The sequence below is a fragment of the Asterias amurensis genome, chromosome 11, assembly GCF_032118995.1.
Source record: "Asterias amurensis chromosome 11, ASM3211899v1".
NCBI lineage: Eukaryota > Metazoa > Echinodermata > Asteroidea > Forcipulatida > Asteriidae > Asterias > Asterias amurensis.
This window is the reverse complement of record NC_092658.1, coordinates 15,809,313-15,825,560: the sequence shown is the minus strand read 5'-3', so window position 1 is coordinate 15,825,560 and position 16,248 is coordinate 15,809,313. Positions and strand designations below refer to the sequence as shown.

The window sequence follows — 16,248 nt, the reverse complement described above, 5'->3', positions numbered from 1 at the left end:
CCTTTTAGTAAAGGGGCACCGTGTGAGAATAGTGTACTACTGGAACATTTTAATGGCACCAAGACGATGACCAGGGGGGCAGGGAGGCAATCGCCTCCTCGAAGTATACGGTCTGTATGGCAATTAACCATTACCAACATTGATACTGAATATGCAGACGTGAAATGCTTGGATATAATGTAAGACCACATTTGTGTTTGACCCCTATACAATACGCTTCATAAGCTAATGACTTGTTATAGCAATGCACAAGTTGATTGGATCTTTGTCTTAAAACCGGTTGATGTACAGGGCATTGATCCTTCACGCCTTCAAAAATTCATATTATTAAAACCTCGATAGTATGCAAAATATTTATTCGTATTTTGTGTGTAATACTCCAGCTGTACTGAACAGGGGTGAGCAGTTTATTCAGAAGCTAATTATAGAATTTCATGAATGATGGAGTAAGTGTAATAATTTGCGCAATGTAGCGTAACACTTGGACTTATGCAAGTCAGGAAATCGTTAATCCAGGGTCACTACAAACGAGGTTATGCATGTGTGTTTCCAGGTTATTCATTAGGAACAATTTTATTTGTTTTATAAATGGATAGTTTTTTCCCGTAGGATTTCCTTGTTTTGAGGGAACTTCGATGAATGTTATGATGCTCAGTTTTGTTTTTCAACTCGCTTGACTGGGGTATCATTCTGGGTTTCTGGGTTGCTCTCGGTCGTGTTCGAGTTCGGTCGTAGTGAAAGTTCCTCGGAAACACATTTATGTTTGTGTTCCTTTAAAGGCACTGGACACCTTTGGTAATTGTCAAAGACCTATATTATCACTTGGCGTATCCCACAATTGTTCTATGCATAAATCAACAAATTTGTGAAAATTTTTACTCAATCGGTCTTCGACGTTGCGAGAATAATGAAGGACAACAAAACCTTGTTGCACATCTGTGTGTGCTTTCAGAAGCCTTATCAAAATGCTTCAGGCTGAAAGTCTTTAAACAATTATTTGAGTAAACTACGTTTGACACTTCAGAGGGAGCCATTTCTCACATTTCTTTGTTGTTCACTATCGTTTGTCAGATATTGGTTTTTCATTTTGCACTAACTAGTTCCTATCTCAGCATCGTGCCAAATCTGGGGGGAAAAATCCAATAAAGAATTCCTAAAAGCTGTCGAAGCCTACCATCCTAGACTTGATTTACAATTGCTGTAATATTCCGAGATAAACTCAGACACCATGACATGTGCTTGTAAACCCCCTGGATCTCCCAGCTTAACCTACTCTAGAACGAGGGTTAACAGTTTACCGGGTAACATTGTTTTTCTCAATAATACTCGTACTTTACACTGTTCTGAATGTGTGCTTTGCGTCGCACCAACTAAATTCCCTCCCCTGTTTGCATTGATGCACACAATGCACTTGTAGTCCTACACCATATTTTGTGATAAGTATAGATCCATAGGTTTATTTACTCATTTTGTGAAGGAGAAATGCCACACTCCGGTTCTTTATCTTGCATCTTGCGTCGAGTTCCAGCTCACAATTGATCCAATATGTTTAAGTGATATCAAAAAATGCGCACAGTAATTTTAATTTTCGTCATACACTAGAGTTCGTGTTTGGAACAATACGAAATCTTTCGACGGTCGGTAGTTCTCATAGCTCACAAACCATTATCAGTCTTTACTTCTTCTTTTGTAGATCTTTATTTTATTATGTCTTCCCCGGATACTGCTAGGATAAGAGTTGTCACTCGTGAACATCACGGGGAAACGGTGTAACTGGCCAAATGATCAACTAAAGATCCATTGATGGGAGTTGCCATTGTGAATTATTTAATTAAATTGCTCCCAAATTACCCTGGGAAAAAAAGGCTTTTAGCATGGCAGTGAAAGTACATCATGTTATATGCTGATATACATCAAAATGGAATAATATACCTCGTACACATAAGTTAAGGGTTGGTTGTTGATTAATTTAGATACAACGTTATTAATGGATCAATAATTAACAAGGAGAAGAGTCCTTTATTGGCGTAGTGGGTTTTAGCCACGGCCTGTATTCTCGCGTTGTGTCATTAATGACCAGGACCCCATTTCACAATGTTATTTGATTCGCAGAAATTAGCATGATACCCGTCACCAATCCAGAAACAAAGGTGAACCTCTTCTCTTTACGATAAGTGCACTGGGTAATTTTACGTGCACTGCATAACACACAGGGCCAACGGCTGTACGTCCCATCCGAAGGATGCGTTGATAGCTGGAGCCTAGACGATTTGTTGAGTTATAAAAGTGTACTTCAGTGTGAATAATATATTATGATTAGTCTGGACTATACACGTGCATTATGAAAAAAAATGGATCTTGTCCAAGATTTTCATCAGACCGTCGTGGGACTAACAAGTGAAATGCAGCATTTCTTACTCCGGAGGCGCTTTTGTTTAGCGATGGTAAGGGAGATGTTTTTCGGAAAACTATATTGGGGAAAAATACATATATATTTAAAGATGTTAAATGAAAGTAGGCTATAGTCACAGTATGAAGGACTTGTACAAAAGCAAGAACACGTACGTTGCCTTTCTTTATTCGAAGAAAAAGTACCGTACTGTTTATGAGTGCACGTCACCACAATGCGTGCTCCGGTGAGAGCGCACGTATTGTACTTGTTCGTGATACGTGCGGTGTACACCGAATTCCCTGTGTTGTTATTAAACAGCAGGCCTACCTTGTTTGACGAGAATTTTGGGGCTCAAAAAGTGCATATCTTGTATGCAGTTGACAATATACTTTCGTCTTTTTATTTAATACTTGGCTTTCAAGTTAATATCTCGCTTATTTACCGGAACCTTGTTATTATTGAATGTATTCATTAGGAGTGTTCATTAAAAGCTCAATAAATATGTTCACTTTAACAATTCCAATATATGGATGGAAAATGGAGAACCACTCACACATTATTCAGTGACGTTTCACCACTACACTTTAGTGGCTTCATCAGGGTGTACCTTGTTAACACTATCATATTTTTTAACGAAAATACACTGCGTGCATGCAGAGAGACAAGGTTTAAATTTTTGTATTTTTTTTTTATTTAATCATTTTATTAGACTTTCCACTGGCATAAAAATATAAATATACAATACGATACATACAGAAACAATGGATCAAAATAGCTTCAAAATACCAAGCCAGTGAGTGGCGAGGAGGAACAGGTGACCAGCACATCTACAAAGCCGTCCTGCCACAAAGAATGACCCCTGAATCCCACCCCACAGTTTATTAATACTTGTTTATGATTGTATTTTTATGGGCTTTAGTTATATTTAAATTACAACATTGCAATCGAGTTGACATTGTCACTGGTCTGATAGGGCAGAAAAACACGTTCAATTTATTGGCTTTGATGACAACGTACGTTAGCTTCAAGATATCGATTTCAGGTCGAAATATGAACGACCTTTAACCTACTGCAAAGTCTTTAGTTGTGTCGTCCATTTATGAATACATGCATCACAACTGAAAGGTAATCTTAAACCTTACATTTGTATATCCACAAACAATACATGTTATTCTATATAGCATAAACAGAGAATGTGAACACGAGATATGAACAGCTTTGCTCATAGAATATTTAAGGCCATGTAGATCCATTTTGACTTTGGTGATTGTACATTCCTAAAGCGGATGTTAGCTCTTGATATTATGCTCGTCTTCATTAAGCCCGCGCATTATAACATTTACCAGGGCCAACATACACTGTGCGCGGGGAATGTAAAAAACCTTTATTTCGGCAGTTTCTTGTGGTAGTCTCTATGGCGATTACTATGGCAACGAGTACAGCGCTATCCACTTAAGACATTTAGCCATTGCAGGAAGCCGGAAATTTTTTTACCTGTACGATGTGTTATGCCCGGTATTGTTGGAATTAGGGGAAGACAGAAAAGGGCATGATGAACAAAAAGCCTAATTGATTGACTCGCCATTGAAGATTATAATGTCGACCCTGGAATGAGGTTTTTCTCCACACACAAATTGGGTTATCGGTTCTCTCCACAAACCTGAGCTTTGTATTTTTCTTCGGTTTTTGTAATAATAAAAACTAGTTTCTGTATTGCGCTTTTATAATTAAGCATCAATGCGCTATTACATTATTAGATGAAGAAACACTGTGAGGCGTATAACCTATAATGTTATCAAGTTTAACCTTGGGGATATCATAGCCACACTATGTACATCACAGTTTGCCGTGGCTAAAAGAGCCAGGAACAGAGAACATGTTCTGGGAAATCGAGGGGAGGAGATGGCACCATTTCTTTCAACCCTTTTTGATTGAAGGTACAAGTTACTGTTATCTGATCTCTACTCACTTGTTAAAAGGGAAGATATAATTAGGAATAGAAACTTGTAGGTATAGGCTGTCACATACACGTATTGAATCACATACCTTATTCAAAATCATCCAAAGAACTATGGACGGTTTTTTTTTTCATTCAGAAGCTGGGGTCTGTGGACTTAAAATATTCTGTTTTAATAACTGATAGGACTAGTTCAAACTTAGAACTCAACGTAACTTTTTTCAAATAATGTTTTAATCATAAACATAACGTAAAAAATATTCTTAAAATTACAGCAGATCACAAACCTTCAAACTATTTTGAACAGAATAAAACACGCCTAATGCATTTCACTAGCCAATTCTATGAGCAGATGGTCCCAACTTAGAACTAGTCCTAGGAGTTTATAAAACATACAAGGCTTTAGTCCTAAGTTTGGACGAGTAACTAGTCCTTAGTCGAAATAAGACGAGTAAAAACTCTTTGTAAAATCCAACACTGGTCTGTCCCTCCCGATTTGTTACAATAAACGTATTGTTGCTGTTACATAAATTAGGGCAAACACAATGAAAAAAAAACAGCTACTAACTGAGGTATATCGCATTTTAAAAAGGGAACAATAATTGTTTTTAATTTCAGAAATGTCAGTTCTTTCAATAGTTGCAGCGCAATTTCGAACTCACTATAGTGCCGTTCATATTGTGTGTGTTGATTTACACCAATAATTTGCTCATTAATCATTGGCGGGCAAAACCTATACAAACCTTTTTGAAAATGTCTATTGTATACCGTACAGTTTCATCATCATTAAAGTTTTCACTCAACCACACTGTGAACATGGCCCATTGTGACTGCTTGACATTGTAATACGGTGATATATATTTTTCAGATCCACGCTTGGGTATGTGACATTCAGTATAAAAATCATAGTCTATTATGTAAGCCAATTTAGTGCCTCTTGTTAATTAGTCCCAAGTCACCATTCAGTTGGGTTGTAACTTTTATAACCCCACGCATAACAAAACTCATGACAGTCAAGTACAAGCACTAAACACAAAGAGCCCAGACACCATCAATGTCATGGTAATCATAACTCGGCTTATAGTTGTAACGGCCATTAACTTTTATACCAGAACAATAAACGCATCAACATGTTTTATTAATATTTTGTCAATGAACTCCGTTCACCGATCAAGGTTTTTATGACAGACCAGTGTACTTTTGTCATACCCGCTTTCACCTTTTATTTAGTGACGTTTTGGGGAAACAGGAGAGTAAAATGTCATAGAACAATGCCAGACATGCTGAAACAAGAATGAACGTAAAGCCAAGTTGATGGCTTATTGCGTATGGTTGTTTCATGGATGTAGAGAAGATACGAGATGTTGATTCTTGCTCTATGATAAGATTTAAGGGACATTTATGTTATTTTCTGATTGAACTGTGTTTACGCGTCAATTTCGACATGAAACCTATACCTAGTTAGACTTGGTGAAAGTTAACTTTGATTACTTAGACATACCAAACTTTACACACACATTATGTTCGTTGCATCCATTTGCAGACATCCTTTAGTTCTTTATATCCCTGGTTTTAACCAAGGAAATAAAAAACAGAACCTTTCATAAAACAACATTTCTCGGGAGCACCCAAGTCTTTAGAATCCCCCGTCTATATGGAGACTCTTTTTACCCTGATATGTTGTATTATCCGTCTCCATGAGGTAGTGCATTTTAAATCACCTTTTCTATAGCTCTCTCCATCACGCATGCACACTGAACATCACGCATGCACTCAAAAGTACAACGCCAAAAAGTCCCCCTATACGATGCACTATCACTCACTCCTAAAATGTGTTTTCTAGATGGAGCGCAAGCAGTTCTCAAGTATAACCGATGCACTATCATAGTCTCAGCGCGATTCCGACTAAATTGATGTACACATGGCTCAAGATACTTAAACCTAAATTCATTAACTCCAGAGCATGGCTCCAGTGCCAGTCGGACGACCACTTCGACACGGAACACAAATCTCATGAAACGGACGCGTCTTCTTCTACTCCCGTCGACTCAATTAAAGTAGAGAGCCTTTTATACTTGAGATGGGTTCAAAAGTTGATTGTATTCGGCTGTTTTTTCACCCCCTTTTTTATTATTATCATCGCCTTCATTATCTATGCATCAGGGTAGATCATTGGATAGGTCAGGTTGGTGTAGTTTTGTATTGCACCTCTAGGACCCAGAGTTCGAATCCCATCGGGGCACTATGTGGATTGGACTTTCAAACTTGACTGCGTGGGTTTTCCCTGTCATAATTCTTCTTCTTTGCTTCCACATCTAAAATTGAAGTTTCTTCACCATCGGCTCTTCATGTTTGACTCTTGCTCAGGGCTTCAGACGAGAGGACGGCGCCTGAAGCCGAATCCAGCCGTGGTTTTGAAAAGGGCCACAACCTTTCTAAATGGCGACGGTATTTCCTTCCGTCGAGCTGACTTGGTACCCGGCAGCTCCCAGGTGTCTATGGATTAGACGTCCCTTTGCTCTCCACAAGGGCTTCATTAATGTATACAATTACAGATTGGATAGTTTCCCTACGTATACCATGGATGGACATTTATAAACCTATTCACACTCAAAATGTAACAATCTCTCTCGCATGACAGTGCATCGTGGGACAGCATGTTTTCAAGCACAGTTCATCGTGGGACAGCATGTTTTCAAGCATTTTTTGCAGAAAAATATTAGGATAAATGCAGAAATGATTTTCACTTGTTTAGGCATTGGCTTGGTTTCCTAAATACCTTTGATTAAATTGAGCCATCTATTTTGCATTGCAGATTATCGTGGGACAGCATGTTTTGAAGCATTTAGCAGACCATTTCCGGAGAATTGCATAATAAATTGTTTGTATTTACGATTTATGATAAGATCTCAAATCGCCTCCAACATTAATACCCATTGTCAGTAATTTGTTGAGCAGCGGCTTGGCAAGATGTATTAATGATGTGGCAAAGTGCTTTTGATAACGGATTATATGAAGTTAACTAGAAAAAGAAAATAACATGATTATTAAAAAACCTTGAAGCCACAGTTTAGAAAAGAAATCTTCTCTGTAATTAAACACAGATGAAAACATATAATTGATTAGGCCTCGCTTGACAACACTTATCAGGCTTCAATTCGATTGATGTTTTGGAAAACGTTTTTACAACATGATATTTTTCACCTGCACTAAGTCCAATTTCATTAAGCTTCAGACATTTTCAACGTTTAGTACGAAGTCCTTGGTCGTACAAAGATCATCATCGATCAACGGGACATATCGAATTAACCTTCAACAAATCGATCGCAACATAACAGGATTATAATTTTTGTTGTTAAAGGGGTGGTGCGGGGTCATTTCTTTGTCTATCGAATGGCACTGTCAGTCATTGTAAATCGCTTTAATTAAAATATATATATATATATAACGAAGACTTGTCAAGACTTGAATAAAATTGAGTTTAAAGTCATGCGATTAACAACAAGTTATTTTTTGTTCCTGGAAGACAAGCAGAGCAGAGTATACTGTTCGAAACGACGAGACCAAACTAGCTCTTTTCGGAGCCAACACTACATCAAAAGAGATTGAAATATCTGGTTGTACCCAGAAGTAATGACTATTACTTATAGTTTATTATTATCATTATACACCATGCAGATTTACAAACATTACTTCAGTTCATGTTGTTGTTTCCCGTTTTGTATTCGAACTTCGATGCAGTATTTCAGGGTTTGCACTTTAACTTCTCCATGTTGTACTGGCCCGTCACATTTTTGTCACTGGTTAATATTTGAAATTAAATATGGATCCCTTTTGGAACTGAAGTAGTCAGACAGACGACTTGGTAAGAACTGTGACTGGTCCTCGTGTGTTATAACTGACATTCTACCAGCGGACCACTGTTAAAAGGTTTTGATGCATTTTGTAGATCATGTTATTGGCCATGACATGAAACCCTATTAACTGTGAATGTAGATGAATGTAATAATAGTTTACCTGTAAAAGTTTCAGCTTCATTAGTCGTCATGTTTTTAAAATAAAAATAATAATCACAGAGCATTGATTTCAGGAGAGTTGAGAATATCCGTTGTAAATGCTTAAATGTTTTAAGTCTTATGATACGAAAAGAAAATCGCGAATATGTTTTAGTCGTTTCTCAAAAACTGCACCTTTCGGCAAGTAGTAATTTAAGGGAAGCTTTCTACAATAATTATCTCTTTAAACCATGTAAACCTATTGTAAATGTGAGGTCATTGTGTTTTGTGTCGTACAAAAAAACGTTGAGGGAGAATGCTGTATTTATCATCGAGAAGTTGAATGCAAAGTTGAATGCACAAATTTTCCCCGAACGTGACAGTTTTCGTACGGATGCATTTTTCCGGTACCGGTGAACAGGGAGCTAATTTCTCTCTGGATTATTTTTAAACTTGCTAAATCATCATCACTCAGGAAGCTCATATGATTAAAGGGTGATCAGAGTCCGTTAAAATTTGGAGAACGAAATCAGTTACTCACACTCCCTCAACTTTAAGGAACAATCTCCCAGAACATCTTAAAAAAAAACATTGACTCCATTGTTAAAGTTTAAGATTGCTTTAAAGACGCACTTATTTAACATTCAATTGATCCATTTTGTTTTTTACCCAGTACATCTTGTCTCAGTATTCTGTTGTGTTTTTCTCAGGAGCACTTTAGGGACATGTTTTATTATTATGTGTTGTTCGCTATATAAAAATGGTTAATTATTATGTTTTTCCTTTAAGGAGTGAACAACTAATAAGAAGGAAAAAACTCCACAATGTGAACCGAGTTGAACACAACCGGCTCGCATATCAAGGTGATTAATCTTTCATCTGAGTCCATTTAAACGTAATTTGCCCTGGGCCATTCTTGAAACACATCGATATCTATTCTTTAATTTTGATAGTCGATTATGCACGACTCACCCTCAATACATGTCTAAGAGTGTTGTTTTTCATTAGCCATCTTTACTCTATTTTCCCAAATAAATCAAGAAAACTTTCCCCCAAATTACGTCGAGTCATACATCAAAACGAAATTTGCGAACCTCAAAGAGGGATGCGACCCACCCTACTGCAAACTTTGTTAATTTGGATGTTGTCGACCTTTTGGTTGTTTTTAATTCAGATTAAAATAAACCATTACTTATATAAGCGGGGACTTTTTCAAAAGGTAATCCAGACGGGGACGTCTTCGCGTCTTCGAGTGTGTGTACAAAACCAAGGGGACGTCGCTGAACAAATTTACGCGTACATAATGGGTCGAATGGGGAGCATCCCTGGATGTCCGGGGTCAAAATACGTTGGTGTGTGTGTCATGTGGGAGTGGGGGGGGGGGGGTGTCAAACGCCTGTGTAGAACCGAGTGGTGTCTTACTTCGGCTTGATCATAACCGCCTGGTTGGTTCTGTACACCGTTTTAACTCCGGCCAAACTTATGTGTTTGAAGCTGATTAGTAATTTGTAATTGTATATTTTCACTCATTGTATAATTTTATTGCACTCTGTAGGCACTTAGAGGCTTTACAAAATATTGTTTTTATTATTATTTTTAACCGTCCACATTCTGGCATGTGTTTGAGTACTTGGCACCCACCATAAATAAGGTTCACTAGTGTGGTGGTATTATACCATTTGGATTGATTTATCTAATTGTATTATTTGTTTGTCTTGTGAGGAGGAATCCTATACCAACAAGTCGAACTAAATTGAGTATGGTTTTCAGAATTCCTTGATCGCCAACGACGTCGCTCCAGTCGAAACGTGGATCTTATTCTGACGCATGACTTAAAAATTGCATCAATAAAACAACAAAATGACGAGACAACAACAATACAAAAATTGCTAACGGTACTTACATTTGAGATTATCGGTAGCTTCCACGCTGCTGCCACTTTAGCCTCCGTAACACAAGCTTGATCCGGTCCGAAAAAGCCTACCACTCCGTCCTTCCACTGTTGGGTGAGCTCATCGATGGACAACAGCTCACACCCAGCCGTATCGGAGAAGGTGTACGATAGGTTATACTCCGGTAACAGGTCAGGCATACTATTCACTTTTAACACGGCCGCAGTCATGGCACCGCCAGACAACTTGGCATGGCGGTACGGGGTGCTTTCGGAATCGAACGTACCCAATAAACCCAGTCGGATTGGTATTAGTGTGGAGTTCTCTGCATACGGCAGCCCTCCATAAAATTTAACACTACCGTCTCCGTCCCGCCGTGGAGTCACTTTGGTCAAATTGACCTTCTGACATTCATATTGGGCGCTGACGACGTTCGCCAGAAGAAAACAAGTGCCCAGCGTTACCATCCAGCGTAAGGGAGCGAACGCCGCCGGTAATTTTCCAGCCGGGCCCCCTCTGAGACATCGAGGGACGCTCCGGTGCTCCACCCAGCTTTGTTTCCTTATTCTTGGAGTTCTTGGAGACGGTGAGGTCTCATTTGGCAGTACCATTGAAGAAGGCTTCATTTCGAAAAAGTTGGACTTACGTTGGCTGTCTAATTCACAGTATTTCAAAATCTATAAGCCAGCTGCTCTTCCTCTATGCGGATCGCCTTAATGCGGTCACAACATGGTTCTTTTCCAGCGATGATGTGAACAAGTGGTTTTAGAATTCTTCAGGTGGTTTAGTGGAAAATGACTGCTGCTGAGTCGATTCTGTATTTCTCGAAGAGCAAGGTTCATGACCTAGTCTACTTCAAAGCAGCAAGCCCCGTGTGGAGTGCTTCAGGTCAACGCGCCGTCAAGAGGATTCTTCTTTTTAGATTGACTACTACACAGAAGCTGCTGGCATTCATAAACCTGAACGGAGAACCATAACACATACAGAAACAGAACTCTCGAAAAACAACAACTACCACTCACTCTGAAGGTCTTTTCCGGGTCCCCAACGATGATATGACAGATCATAAAGTGTGTTGTGGTGACTCAAACAAAAATACACAGATGTCACAACAACACAAAACTGCGCAATATGGCCGGGGACGTAAGACAAGCCAGTATTCAGTTCAAGTTTTTCCAGTTGCCGGCTTCGACTGTTGAACATGCCATCTTGTTTAATATAAATCACAGGGTTCTCAGAATTGCACACGGTAAATCGATGAACATGTAGCGAAAAAATAGGCAGGGTCAAGTCACTTGTGCATGGATACCTTTGTATGCCATCACAATACCATGCCTGCTGGATAATATTAGTGTGCAAAAGAGTGGCACAAATGAATGAATGAATGCAATATTTTTCTGCAGTCTGGCTGTACGGTCTACTGTACACACAGCGTATGCTGCACACGGAAACCCGCGCTCTAACTCCTCAACTTGTTGCCATGTACTTCCCCTGCAACACACAATCGACCGATCGTCACCACTCTAAAAAGTTTGATCACTGAAGCGATGTTCAGGGTAAGCTCACGGTCCCGGTAAATTCACAACGGACGGACTTAGTAGTTTGCAGCACTCGGAGGGCGATAACAAGTTCCACTTTTTATCCAGACGGCAATCTGTAGCGTTTCTCGGTACCCTCTCCTCCAGCTCATCCGTGTATCTTCTTTCAAAGACGCCGCCCTACAACCACCGTCACATTACCTTCCCAACGGCACTGGTAAATCTACGGCTCGTTTATGAAAACTGCCCAGTAACGTGCGCTGTTGAATTGTGTCGGCAGGCGGTTACATCAAGCCAAAAAACCTGCCCTTGTGACGAAGGCTCAAAAGCACTGGCCAAAGTGAAAGTAGATAATGAACGCATAGTGAAAAGGACTCCCTCTCGCTGTGCGCAGGATGTAATGCACTGGGCATGCTTACTGCACATCTCTCTCACCTATCAGGGTTTTCGTCACACACACAGGCTTCGCAGAGCGCATGGGCAGGCCAGCCCACAATTCCCTGGCAACCGTTTTTGTAGTGTACCGGATACACACAGCGTTTTCAATAAAGCTCTGATAGCCTGACTGTGCCAGCGAAGAATACAACATAAAAATGTCAGCAATATCATATTTTGTGTAGCTCAATATCAGGTGCGATTCTCAACAGGATCCCAACCTTTCTTGTCTTGTTTTCAATGCTCAGTTTTTGTGTTTATGTTCAATATGACCTTTATTTGATAATCTTTTTGGAAATAAAAACGGGAATTTATCAGTACATAGAAAGGTAACAATATCAAGCGTATATACATTTTTATTTATTTATAACAATTAATAAATAATAAATAAATAAACAAATAAATAAATATGAATGAACTACGTACAAGGGAGGAGTGAGAGCAAATGAAATATCAATTCAATTTAACTAAATTATTTTTGTCAAGTGAATGGGATAATTTGTTTGTTGTATCAACAACAAACACATACCCTCCACATTAAAAATGAGCATACTCATAAATCGCAAACTGAACCCCAATCTGGGTGTCATCTCAATTCGAAAATGATTAACTAGTCTGTTAAATGGTGTGTTGTCTTCAAATGAATGTAAAGGCAGTGGACACTATTGGTAATTACTCAAACTACGTATTATCATAAAACCTTTCTTGATTATCGAGTATGGGGAGCTGTTGGTGGTATAAAACATTGTGAGACACGGCTTCCTCTAAAGTAAAGTAGTTTTCGAGAAAGACGTAATGTTCCACCATATACCTCAGAAATAAGATTTTGAATATAGCACTCGAAATCAAGCATCTGAAAGCACTAAACTGCGTGTGACAAGGGTAGTTTTTCTTCGACGACCAATTGCAATCAAAGTTTCACAGGTTTGTTACTTTATGCATAATGTTGAGATACACCGAGTGAGAAGACTGGTCTTTGATAATTACCAATAGTGTTCAGTATCTTTAAGATGCATCAACGCCATAAATATCACAATACATCAAGAATGTTCAATAACATTCAACCACTTGTCCAAACACCTATATTGTTTTAATAATTTGTCTACGTGAGATAATACTTTATACCCACCCGCATATCGATGTGTACATTGCATCTTCACCATTTTTCTCATTAAACACAACAGACATAGGCCCGTCTACAAATTACTAACGAGGCAAGGCCTCCAAACATAGTGTTGATTTTCATTGACGAATTCAGTAAAGCGAAAGGGTGTAAACCAATTTATTGTGACGTAATAACGAATTAGAAATCATAAATCCAATATAATTGCCAATGAATGACCAAAATAATACATACGTGATTGTTATTATACAGCAGTACTGTTACACATTGTATCTGATATTAAATCAGCGTTGATATAAGTTGCTATAATTGCTTTGATATAGTACTGTGGAAATCGCATGCTGATTTCCGAAAATAATAATAATAATAATAATAACAGGCATTTGCAGTGCACCATATCAATCTTAAAGGCAGTGGACATTGTTGGTAATCACTCAAAATAATTATTAGCATAAAACCTTTATTGGTGACGAGTATTTGGGAGAGGTTGGTGGTATAACACATTGTGAGAAACGGCTCCCTCTGAAGTGCCATAGTTTTCGAGAAAGAAGTAATTTTCCACGAATTTGATTTCGAGACCTCAGATTTAGAACTTGAGGGCTCGAAATCAACCATCTAAACGCACACAACTTCATGTGACAGGGGTTATTTTTCTTTCATTATTATCTCGCAAATTTGACGACCGATTGAGCTCAAATTTTCACAGGTTAGTTCTTTTATGCATGTGTTGAGATACACCAACTGTGAAGGCTGGTCTTTGACAATTACCAATAGTGTCCACTGCCTTTAAGTGATGTTCAAGGCGCAAAGACAATGACCCAGTGTTGTTTGTTTCTATTACAGAGATCTTTGGGTAATGATTCTTTGTCATGAGTTATATTTGTGTACTGTTGTCTTGTTTTTACTGGCATGATAATTCCCTGAATGGAATTGGTCATGTCCAAGGTTAAGTTATTGGGCACTATCTGTATAATTAGCTCATTGCAGGTACATTTCGCATTCTCTCATATTTCCTTTTTTATTGTTGTATAATAACACTTCACAACATATATTTGGCGATTAATACGGTTCCTATGCCCACCATTGTCTGTCTACAAAACAAATTACCAAGAACCAAATGAACACACGAATTATAAATATGATAGTTTATTTGCTAATCTTTTTGTATTTGTATTTTGTCTAGGGCTGTTCCCCACAAGCCTCGGCTTATTTAAACAGCCTCCTTACTCGCTTCTTATACTGTTACTTATTTTCAGTATTTTTATCATTGGTCATGATAACTCTTTTCTTGCATTGTACTGCTCTAAATTTGTCCTATAAGATTATGCCCTTTTTATTATGAGTAAGGAAATAAATGTTTCATTGAAGGCAGTGGACACTATTGGTAATTACTCAAAATAATTATTAGCATAAAACCTTTCTTGGTGACGAGTAATGGGGAGAGGTTAATGGTATAACACATTGTGAGAGACGGCTACCTCTGAAGTGACGTAGTTTTCGAGAAAGAAGAATTTGATTTCGAGACCTCAGATTTAGAACTTGAGGTCTCGAAATCAACCATCTAAACGCACACAACTTCGTGTGACAAGGGTGTTTTTTTTTCTTTCTTTATTATCTCGCAAGTTCGATGATCGATTGAGCTCAAATTTTCACAGGTTTGTTATTTTATGCATGTGTTGAGATACACCAACGATGTGAAGGCTAGTCTTTGACAATTACCAATAGTGTCCACTGCCTTTAAATTTAGTTGAAATTGAAATGTTGTTGGCTGCTGGTGCAGAGTTGGAACGTCGGTTACACAAGGATGATTCATATTGGCTCTACTTTGTATATTAGTAACGTATGATGGCAATGCACTAAACGTAAGAATGTGATCCTTTGGTGAAACTGAGCAGCGCTAATCGTATTGACAAAAAAGTTGGTACAAATTCCTTGGTTTCGCATTACACAGACCTTGAAAACGACAAATCACGAAATGAGACTTGTCCGTTGATGTGTATTTTCATTCACTCACTCAAGGGATCTAGAATAAGAGAACGATGTCTTTTCATTAAGTATTTTAAAGGGAATGTACATCCCAAGATTCGTATATTAAACTATACCCTGTCATAAAACACCCCCTAGGCCCTGCAGAAGCTTAGGCCTTGCAGAAGCTTAGGCCTTGCCTAGGCTTGAGGCTCTGTGTGATGGTAAACCATAGACAAGGGATGCATGAGTAATGAATGTTTAAGTAAGGATTGAAAAGGAGGGTTAACAAACGAAATTGTATAAAGTATCTAATGTGTGCAAGAAACAACCCACACGTCATTGATTCAAATACAGTAATTGTTTGCATGTGAAATCTAAGGCATGTACTTTGTAATTTATTGGACTCTATTCTGACTCATGTTGGAAACAAAACCTTTGGAAACATACGAATGCAATTTAAATTTATGATAACATCTTTCAAGTTGACAAGGAATGTAAAACAAATCTATTGGCTTTATTGAATGGGCTTTGTTTTCTTGTTTTTCCTCCAAAGTAAGAACAACCTTTTTCACAAAAATGAAGTGACTTGTGTGATCTCTTTCACGAAAACAATTCTGAATTGAATGCGGCACTCTATCAACAGACGAACAATACACTGTCTCTTTAACTGAATTACCACATAGGGAGTAAAAGTGCAATCGATTCGCTCATCTTCTTGTCCACGCGATTTCACCTTAATGTTATTGAATAAATACTGCAATTGACATGGGTGAAGGTCGCATGGTGAATGTATCATCTTTTCGGTTAATAAGGCCTGCCTGCTATTCATATTAATTTCAACCAGTAAATACTGCATGGGGTTTGCGTTGAGTGCTTTACAACTGATACTTTCACTCCCTCTATACTGACTGTGGGTTCGAATCCAGCCATAGCTAGTAGTACGATTTC

The 16,248-nt window shown here is 38.4% G+C and overlaps 1 protein-coding gene and 1 long non-coding RNA gene across 2 annotated transcripts in view; one reads left to right on the top strand and one right to left on the bottom strand.

The window, feature by feature from the left end:
- Window positions 1-12,087, bottom strand: part of LOC139943842 (speract receptor-like) — a 118,182-nt gene extending 106,095 nt beyond the window's left edge. The window contains exon 1 of the mRNA XM_071940678.1: window positions 10,248-12,087. Coding sequence (XP_071796779.1) covers window positions 10,248-10,862 — 615 coding nt within the window. The 5' untranslated portion in view covers window positions 10,863-12,087. The remainder of the gene's footprint in view (window positions 1-10,247) is intronic.
- LOC139943843 (uncharacterized) overlaps window positions 1-16,248 on the top strand; it is a 140,873-nt gene that overhangs the window by 105,299 nt on the left and 19,326 nt on the right. The window lies entirely within an intron of this gene.